Raw genomic sequence first — 10,658 nt, forward strand, 5'->3', positions numbered from 1 at the left:
AAATTAGGGCTTACAGGTGAAACTGGATCTCCTCGTTGTCGTCAGCACCGCCGGTGTTGAAATTGGATCTCCTCGTCGTCGTCGTTGCCACCGCCGGTTGAGAGCGGAAGTGGGGAGGGAGAGATCGCGAGAGCGGGGAGGGGGAGATCGCGAGAGCGGAAGCGGAGAGATGGAATTGTAAATGACAGCTCATCCATTGGAATTTAGAATTATGAGCTTTGTATAGATTTTAAATGTTAATTAATGGATTTGGATCAATATCTAGTATTCAAATTCTTTTGGACCCAAACAATAGAATTAGGCCAAATACAATATTTGAAATGAAATACTGGTTACCAAACCGGCCGTTATTGATATTCATGTTTTCTTTTGTTTCTTGAATTTGGAACTCTGTGAAACCCCAATTAATGAATAATATTGTTAAGATCAATATCAGGGTAAATATCATTAGAACAATTAATGACAATAGAACAAATGTAAAGGAGCAAGAGCATACATAGTGAGTTAGAGAAACTGATTATACTAATATTTTCTTTTAAAAATATTATTATAATATTTTCCCCTCTCTCTCTCTTTCTCTCTCTCGCAAACTGGTGGCAGTAATCCTATTTAAATTGGTCATTATAATTTTTTTCCTTGCAAACTGGTGCCAATAGTTCCATTGGTTATCATAATATTTTCTTATTACAATTCGAACTTTAGGAAAGTAATAAATTGGTTATTATAATAGGTTCTTTTTCTTCTAGCAAACTGGTGGCAGTGGTTCCATTTACATTTAAATCCTTTTTCATCATCGCATTAGATATGTAAGTCAGTGAATATATTGCAGGCAACACACTGCTTATGTACAATTATCAAATGTTTTGCCACACCAATTGTTTTCATATAGTTATTATTATTATTTAGATGCTATCTCTGATATATTGTTTCTTCCTCGCAGATGGTGCTATGATGCCATCTTTGTTGGACATTCTTGAGATCCCTACAACTGCTGTAAGTAATACTCTCACGATCATATCTTTATTCTTTTGGAGTGTCATATATATTAATAATCAAAAGTAAATATATCTTTACATGTACATTTTCTCTACTTCTCTTTGGAAAATCATATGATATATAATTTATTAACCAGTTTGTTGATAATACCTTACTTATCCATTACGATTTGTATATGTTCAAGCAACAAACAAGAACTTTCCAGCTCAGGTGATTCGTGATCATTTGTAGAGGTTTTGTCATCATATTTGTTTTTGCTAGAGCCAATACATGCTAAGGTGAAATATTGCTAGCAGATTGACCTTGAATTATGAAAATAATGATAATAGTAAATTAAAAATTGATGTTATTTCTTATTTGCCTTGAATCCTGGTGAGTCCTTTACTGAAATATTTAGTCAAGAAAGAGAAAATACATATGTAAAGAACCCAATTCTAAAAAAAACCAAAAACTATTGCCAAGAAAGGAAAGAGAGTGGGGGGCTAAATAGTACAAGGGGATTGAGGGAAAAAAGAGTACAAATCACCTCCCATTTTATAAATCTATTTGTATCTTTCTTCGTTATATGATTATATCCATGATAGCTAATATGTAGGATTTTTTATTTTTATGAATAATAGTTCAAGACAGAAAGTGGTGCAAATTTGAGAGCTGGTAAACCAGACATATACTTGAAGGGATCGAGGCATAGAAAAATTTCTCTTGATGGAGCGGCTATGAGGATGTTTCTCTAGAGGGAACTGTCAGTGCAGGTGATGTTATCTTGTTTTCCATGCTTCCGGTCAAGTTCCATTTTGCGCGCGCACACACGTGCACGCGCGAGCGCATGCATGTGTGGCGTGATCTCGTGCTTGAGCGTGTGTGTGACAGTATGTCAAGATAATAAGTTCAGATTTATGTTTTACGATTGCCTTTCTATTGTTTTAGCAACTGTTGTTTTAGCTGTTCTGGCCGTGTTAGGCATAATCTTTGTTTTTTTATGCTATAGTAGTGTCATTATTCTCTCCCTTTCTCTTATTAGAATGTTTATATGTGTTCCAATTCCTATTTTTTTGACAATATTATATTTACTTAATAGTCTAGTGGCATTAATGTGATGGACAAAAGCTTGTGTTTAAAGACAATTTCATACTAAGTTTAGGGATTCTAGGTGTTGTATATGCTGAACGACAGTGTAGATTATAGTTAACCTGATACTCTGTTGATTTTGTTGAGCCTAATCTGACTCAAATGGATATGAAAAATACTTACATTTCTCTTTTAAGATGGTTAGTAGGCGTAGAAATAGAGGTGCTAAACCGTATCCATATCCGAGGAAATATCCGTAACCGTATCCGCTAGGATACGAATATGGTTACTCAAATCTATAACTGATAGGATATGATTATAGATATGGTTTTGTAGTGAAATATTTGTATCCGTATTCAAAATATCCGAATACATATTGGTCATACTCTTATGATAGTTTCGATTCTTAGATTATGGATTTGTGGTTAATTTTGATGATCAAGATGTCTAATCTTAGTTTTTCAGTTATAATGAACATATTAACGAACTTTTTTGTATCAGTTGAACTATATTTTCTCAATACTATCTAGTTCTCTCATATCCATTTTGTATCCGCATGCATATCCGTTTATATATCTGCATCTATATATATTCGTAACCGTATCTGGTTTTGACGGATATGGACATGAATTTTCCTTACCGAGGTATATCTGTATCCATATTCGAGATGAGTAAGCAGATATGGATATGATATGCATCATATCCAAGCTGTATCCGGACCGAATGCACCCCTTCGTAGAAAACACAACTACATGAAATTTACAATTCAGTATAGTCAGCCTAACCTTTGCGGTTTTTCTTTCCTGTAAGTTCTCTTTATGCTCGCAATATTTTTTGGTGGCTTGCAACTTGGTAGAAAAATTTTATGTGGTAGAACTCTAGAATATGATTCTAGATGCTCCAACATTGTAGGCTTAGTGGAGTATGAAGAGCTTGGAGATGATACATAAAACCCGATTAGTAAGGGTGTGTTTGGTAATCAATATGTTTTTTTGTGTTTTTATAAAAAAAATCATGCCATGATGTTTCTTTTTCAAATGTGTTTTAAAAACACTATTTTTGTCAAACTAGTTTGACTATTTATATAGCGGCAGTGGGCAGGCGCGACAGCGGTCAGGTGGCGGTGCCTGACGGCGCGGCAACGACGACTGTCAGCTATGTGGCGGGTAAGCGGCAAGTTGATCGGCGTCAGCCGGGGTGACGACGGGCGGGCGGTGATGGCGTGGTGGAGGGTGGAGGGTGGCCGGCGGCGACGATGGCGGGCGAACGACAGGCGTCGGCGGTGGCCGACGAGGTGGCCGATGGTCGAGCCGACGAGCGGCGCGGCGGCGGGCCGAATGTGGTCGGCGGCGGCGTCGACGGTGGTGGCAGTATGGCGGCGAGTGAAGTGTGGATGGCAGCAGGCTGACGGGCGGGCGACGACAGGGCCGGGGGAACAACGTGGCGGTTGGTGGCGACGGCGGGCGCAACGAAGGGCCGGGAGCAGCGGTGGCCGGCCACGGCGATGAAGGCAGGTGGGCAGAACAAGCAGGCGGCATAGCGGGCTGCGGCGGCTTAGATGAAAAAACGGAATCTTAAAACACATTTTTGGTGTTTTGACAAAAGTGTTTAATTTTTAGATTTTGTAAAGGGACAAGTCAAAAAAACGTCCCAGTTGTCAAACGCGTTTCTTAAAACACATTTTTGGTGTTTTGAGAAAAGTGTTCAAAAAAACGCCACGGTTGTCAAACGCTCCCTAAGAAAGTGGACTTTTTCTACATTCTTCTTCTAATAGTCCACGTGGCAGAAAAGGATGTTATGGCTAAATTTACATGTTTCAGTTACAAACAAATACTCTAGTTCGTCCACTTTCTAATTTCTACACATTAATCAGTGAAATAACTAGATAGACTTGTGAACTTAGCAATCTTGTTTCTGGTTTTTTGATAGAAGGGGGAAAATGCTTTTTTCCCAATAGTTTATGATTTTAATCCAGAGGAAATTGGAATATGTACATGGTGACCTGGAAACTGGAGTTCGAACTTCAACCTTAAAAAAATACACTATTGTTTTTCTTAAATGGTGGTAGTAGTTCCATTTACATTTATTCTTTTTCTATCATTTCATTATATATGTAAAATCAGCGAATATTACATGCAACACGCTGCATTGGTAGTTATCATAGTTTTTTTTGTCATGCCACGTATTTCATATAGTTATATTTTGTTTTTTTAGGTTCTGCCTCTGATTTTTTTTCCTTTCTTCCTTGTAGGTCGTGATGTCGTGCCATCATCTTCTGACATACATGAGGTTCCTATATCTGCTGTAAGTAATACTCCCACAAATGTTCTTTATTATTTTGGTGTATTTTATACATTAATAATCTAAGGTAAATGTCTCCGTATGTAAACTTTCTGTCTACTTCTATTTGGAAAATCACATGATATAAAAGTTACTAATCAGTAGACAATAATACCTTTCTTATTCAATATGATTTGTAAATGCGCAAGCACACAAAATTTTTCCAGCTTAGATGATTTATGATAATTCATAAAGGTCTTCATCATCTTGGTGTTTGCTAGAGCCAATCAATGTTAAGTTAAAAATGGTCTCATTCAAGCAGATTGACCCAAAATTGTGAAAATAATGATAATATTATCACAGCAGCCTTGGCGGATCTATTGCTAAAGTTAATGTTATTAACCTTGAATCTTGACAAGTCTATTGCATAAACATCACAAGTTGTCGAGCCAAAGAAAATACATCTGTAGAAGCCAATCTAAAAGCCCAAAAGCTTTGACAAGAAAGGAAAGAGATTGAGGGAATTACATCCCATTTTACAAATCTACTTGTTTATTTCTTTATATGATTATATCCATGATAGCTAATATGTTGGATTGGATTGTTGATTCTTATAACCAATAGACCAAGACAGAGCGTGATGCAAAACTGAGAGCTGGCAAACCAGGCATATACTTGAAGGGGTCGAGACAGAAAAATTTCTCTGGATGGATCAGCTATTGAGGATGTTCCTGAAGAGGGGATTGTGTGTGCAGGTGATGTTATCTTTTTTCCATGATTTATCACGTTTCATTTTGCGTACACACACACAAATACACACACACACACTCATATATCGGTAGGTCAAGATAATTAGTTTATGTTTATAAGTAACAGTTTTTATACTGTTAAACCTTTCTATTTTCAAATGTTGTTCTAGCCATGTTAGGCTTAATCTTGGTCTCATTATGTTGAGGCAGTGTCATTAGCATTATTCTCTCTTTTCCTCACGTTAGAATGTTATGTACGTTCTAATTCCTATCTTCTTGATGAGAACATATTAAATAGTCTAGTGGCAACGTCCAACAATATGATGAGTAGAAGCTCATCTTTTAAAGACAGTTTTATGCGATATTTTAAATATTCTAGTTATTGTATGCTGATTGGTAGTGTAGCTTACAAATAACTGGATACTTTGTCGATTATGTTGAGCCTAATCTGTCTCAAAATGGATATGGAAATTAAATACATGCCTCTATTTATGTGAATAGTAGGTTTAGAAATAAAAATATTTCTTGGATAAATGAGAATGAGAGCTAATATTTGTATCTTCCTGTAGAGAGATCTATCTGTTTAAGTCACTAGAGTGGAAAAGCACTACAAAAGAAGATAGAGAGACACCTAAAAAAACTTTGACAAGAAAAATAAACTTCTGCATTAAAAGGAAAGAGAAGCTGATGCGAAACGGGGGAGTGGGTCTATTAGAATCAACGATTTAAATCCAATAACGCACCGTGTCGCCAAAATTCATGATCTTTGGCAGGAAATTAAATTTAAAACAACTAATGTGATCGATGGATCGACAATTATGAATAATTCCAATCTCGATCAATTTAACTGCAATATTCATTATCATTGCACAAGTTCAACAATCAATATCAATGTTTAGCAGTCACATGCTCAATTAATCTCAACTCACAAATATAATTTAAGCAGTGAAATATATGATAAGAATTTAGAGATGAACTAATCATGTAATTAACTAATAAAGTAAAATTAGCAAAAAAATACTGAGTGAAATTGATACCAGAGTCAGACTGAGAGTCAGATCCTACGGAGTTGGAATCGGGTCTAATCAAAACAACCAGATCCGAAGACAAATCATATCCGAAGTCCCCTTTTTCTGCGTTGTCTTCGAACTGAGGAGAAGAGAAGACGAAGGCTGCTCGAGGGCGACGAACGGCGGCGCGCCTTCCGCGTGGCTGAGAGACGGTGGGCGATTGTTCGAGTAATGCAGCGCACTGAGGACGCGTGGGCGTCTGGATGAGAACGGAGCGGCGTCGGCGGGTGGAGGGAAGAACAACTGGTTGTCGGGAGTGACCGTGAGGACGGCGATGAGGTGGCTCGGTGGCTGGCTGGCAGAATGAGAAGAGGCAATGGGTTTTTGGGGTGCAGGGTTGTGGAGGAGGCGAGGCGTGTAATGCGGAAGCAAGGGGGTAGTTGGCTAGGGATCGGAGGTTGAAGAAGAGGGCTAGGGGGATGGTTGTTCAAATATGGAGGGAGAGGAGGAGATGGATGCAGGGAGGACGGGAGCTAGGAAAGGCGGTGTGTGGGGCGGTGCTGAATGTCGGCGGATGCAAGGGGAGGTGGGGGTGCTGACGTTTGCTGGAGGTAGTAGATGAGGAGGCTCCGGTGGCGAAGAGATTAGGGCGTGGCTGCAGGGGATAGAGGAGAAGATTGGCGTGGCTAGTTTTTATGAGAGAAGATGAGATCTGAGAGAGTTGGGTCTGTGGGAGAGGAGAATAGTACGGTGACTGAGTTTTACGCGAAGGAGGAAAGAACACAGAAAAAAAATGTTGCCTAGGGTTTCACACCAAGCAATTAGCAACAATTTTCTTCATTCATTCCTTATCCTATAATTCTGATTACATAGCTCTTTTATAGAGCAATTACATATCCCTCAAATTACTCTAATCAATTCCCTAAAATCGCTCAAATGCCAAAATTAAACCACAATTCAAAATTCAAAAATTCAAAATTAACTACTAAAAACTGAAATAGAAAAAGTCAAATGACAAATAGAGAAAGTTGCAATTGTTGTCCTTATTAGAAGCTCTTACAACAGAAGAAAATCTTCCTGAAAGAAAAGAGTTTTCTTTTTTTAACCTTAATTGGTCCTCCTGCTCTAAGCAGCATTGTAAAGCTACAGGCATATAGTAATCTACCTCATCCTCTTTCTGCACACAAGTTTCAGTGAGTACCAATAGATTTATGAACTTCGCAACTAAACTTTTCATTTGTTTGGGAAAGAGAAAAATGTTTGGTTCAGTAATTTATCTACGTATTAGTTTACCTAGAAACTATAGTTTGATCGCTAAGTAAATAGTCTGTTAATAAAATATTTCTTTTTTACAAACTGTTGTTAGTAGTTCCATTCCAATTTAAAGTTTTGTCATTTCATTAGATATGTAAAATCAGTAAACATATTGTAGTGGCACATTATAGTTACCATAATTTTCTGACTCACCAAGTGTTCTGACAGCTTTTAAAAAAAAATTAGATGCTACCTCTGATATATTTATTTCTTCCTTGCAGATGATATTTTGATGCCGTCATGGTTTGACATTCATGATATTCCTATAAGTGTTGTAAGTAACACTCCCACAATTGCATCTTGATTTTTTGGAATGTCATCCAAGTACTAATCAGAAGCAAACATCTCCTTACATATAAACTATGCCTACTTCTCTTTGGAGGATCACACAATATATAAGATTTAAATGAGTAGACTACAGTACCTCACTTATGCTTTAGTAAATGTGCTTGTTTCAAGCAACACGCAAACTTTCTACTCATAGGATTTGTGTATTTTAGGAATCACCAAAAGATGAAATGGGAGTTCTTGAAGCTGTTCAAAATGTGCATGGTTTGATTCACAAGGAGGTAGCTGCTGGCATAAGTCCTGAAAATATATTTGTCTGTGGATTTAGACAAGGAGGTGAGAACCATTTGGCAATTCTTTTGTTGATTTAGATTTTATCAATTTGTTTGATACTAATCTGAGCTGATGATGGTTTTGGCAGGTGCCTTGACCCTAGCAAGTGTATTGCTCTATCCTAAAACCTTGGGGGCAGTGCAGTTTTTAGTGGATGGGTTCCTTTTAATTCTTCGATCATGGATCACATTTCTCCTGAAGCAAGAAAGGTACTTCACGTCTATGAGTATTTATACATGATTTGTATCGTAAAGTGATAAGACTCACAAAATTGAGTCAACAAACATCCTTCCTCTTAATGATCCTGGCATACCTCATAATTAACTAATGCTAGTTGAGTTTCAGTATTACAGCATGTTTTTTTTTCAGAATCATAATCACTGTGACCTGCTATTCAATCAGGATGATTGTACCATCTATCTCACAAGCACATCCACAGTATGCATGCACAAACACATGCAAATACAAGAACAAACACGTGCAAGATTTTACATACATGAAGATAGTGTAATATGGTGAAGTTATGAAACACAATTTCTATGGGAATTGAAGTGAGGCTATCATTATAAAACTAGGTTGATTGCCCAGATATAACCCTCTTTTTTTTTTCTTTTTTTCTTTTTGCTCAGTGAAAGTAGCACTATAGACCACAATTATGGACAGTGAGTCTGTAATTGATTGGATAAGCATATAGTTGAATGCTAACGTACATATGAATGATGGATTAGAATTCACTTTTAGTAAAGTTGAAAGCTATCTGCTGCATGTCAAAGAAAATATAGATAAAATCCCACAGTCTAGTGTAGAACTGGTTGGAGGTATAGAAACCCAGAACCTAGAAGTCACTCCTTTGCTTAATCCCCCCTAACATACTCATACACATAAAAAAGAAAGAAAATGCAGTAAATTATAATCTAACCGTTCACTTGAAATACATTTAATAGAGTAGACATAATTGTTGGTTCATTTCCAGTGCTTTGTTGTTGATCTGCTATGTTTATGTTTAAATTTGTTTTCTTTCACTGAACATGTAACATGGCAATATGATACCTCGCAGACACCGACTTTGTGGTCCCATGGTATGGTTGACAGGACAGTGTTGTTTGAGGCTGCGCAAGCTGGTCCCCAATTTCTAGAGCAGGCTGGCATGAAATGTGAATTTAAGGTAACCCTCTTCATCGAAAAAAAACTCTATAGAGGGTTCTTTATAGAAAATCGCAGGGAGGAAGGAGATTATGGCAATTGTTCCATTATCAATTCTCTGAATCAGTGTAATCGATATACACTTTCAGTGCGACCACCAGCTTTTAAAATTAGTGTGGACACTGTGATCTCCTTCATACATGATTTTCAATCGAGGACCTTCCATAGGAGTTGTTTTTTCCCCCTCTCATCCATTCTTTTCTTACCTAATGCATTTGTTAAGCCACAAAATATTCTACACTACATATGACTTCATTATTTTACATAACTAATTCGTTTCAAACTGTGCTTTCTGCTTTTCGGCTGTTGCAGGCTTATCCTAATCTCACCCATTCCATAAATAATGAAGAACTGCAATCACTGGGATCATGGATTAAGGCTCGTCTGAAGTCTTCTTTTTGATGAAGATCTTCATTCACGATCAGTTCACATCATCTATAGGCTGGCTCCTAATTTTGTAGCTGTTTCAGTGCGTCCTAGCTGTCTCGTGATTATAATCAATTTGCAAATGTAACAAATTTTGACCTTGAAAAACTTGAGGAGTATGTACTCTAATTTATTGAGATAATCGAGAATTTGTTCTGTTTGCTGCCAAATGTAGCTCTGAATTCGATAAACCCTGAAGTTTGTATCAACTGTAAACTATACTCAAACTCTGACGTTATAGATATGCATGCTGTAGCCACTCTGAAATTTTTGTTACAAGGTTCTGCTAAGTGCCAAATTCTCATCAATTTTGGTTCAGCTATAGGATCACAGCAAAAGTAGCCATAATCTTTTGCAATTTTAGTATCCATGATTTATAGTTCGCTTCCGTTGTTTTCATATGGCGCGTAAACTGCTTTTAGATATGCACTCTCAATGATTCCACATAATTCTTGGAGTTAAATTGCGTTGATGCTGGTTTTTGTTGGGGATGCACAACCCCCCTGATACGATTTGGAAATAGAGATTTAGGAGAGGAGAGAAAAACAACCAATCTCAAACACACAAGATTTACGTGGTTCGCTTCTCAATGTGAGAAACTACGTCCACGGCCGCCGCAGGAGAAAAATTCACTATTTTTCGTCTCTTTACATCATGCCCTAATCAACACTTTTATAGACTTAAGGGTTTAACCAATAAAAAAGGAAACAGAACAAAACAGGTTAAAATTCGAAACTGGGCCAAAACCCGACTCCGGTCGACCGCCGCACCACGTGCGGTCGACCGCGACGAATCCTATTCCTGATCGAGCTCTCTGGACTTTGGGCGGTCGACCGCAGCCTCCTTCGTCGTTTTGCTTGAACTTCTCCATCGTCGATCCTGTTCCTCCTGTTCCAACTTTGTTCCTCCTCTCTTCTGAAGTATAGGGCATGCTTGATAGTTAGGCTTCACATATCCTAACAATCTCCCACTTGGAGACTAACTATCAATC

General features: G+C 37.7%; 1 protein-coding gene across 1 annotated transcript; it reads left to right on the plus strand.

The window, feature by feature from the left end:
- Window positions 924-9,919, plus strand: LOC109843586 (probable carboxylesterase Os04g0669500). Its single transcript, XM_020412528.1, is given in 10 exon segments — window positions 924-993; window positions 1,617-1,748; window positions 4,316-4,368; window positions 4,969-5,099; window positions 7,639-7,691; window positions 7,918-8,041; window positions 8,127-8,162; window positions 8,165-8,247; window positions 9,096-9,203; window positions 9,554-9,919. Coding segments are annotated over 6 exon segments (483 nt in total). The 5' UTR covers window positions 924-993; window positions 1,617-1,748; window positions 4,316-4,368; window positions 4,969-5,099; window positions 7,639-7,649; the 3' UTR covers window positions 9,644-9,919.

The sequence above is a fragment of the Asparagus officinalis genome, chromosome 5 (genome assembly GCF_001876935.1).
Source record: "Asparagus officinalis chromosome 5, Aspof.V1, whole genome shotgun sequence".
NCBI lineage: Eukaryota > Viridiplantae > Streptophyta > Magnoliopsida > Asparagales > Asparagaceae > Asparagus > Asparagus officinalis.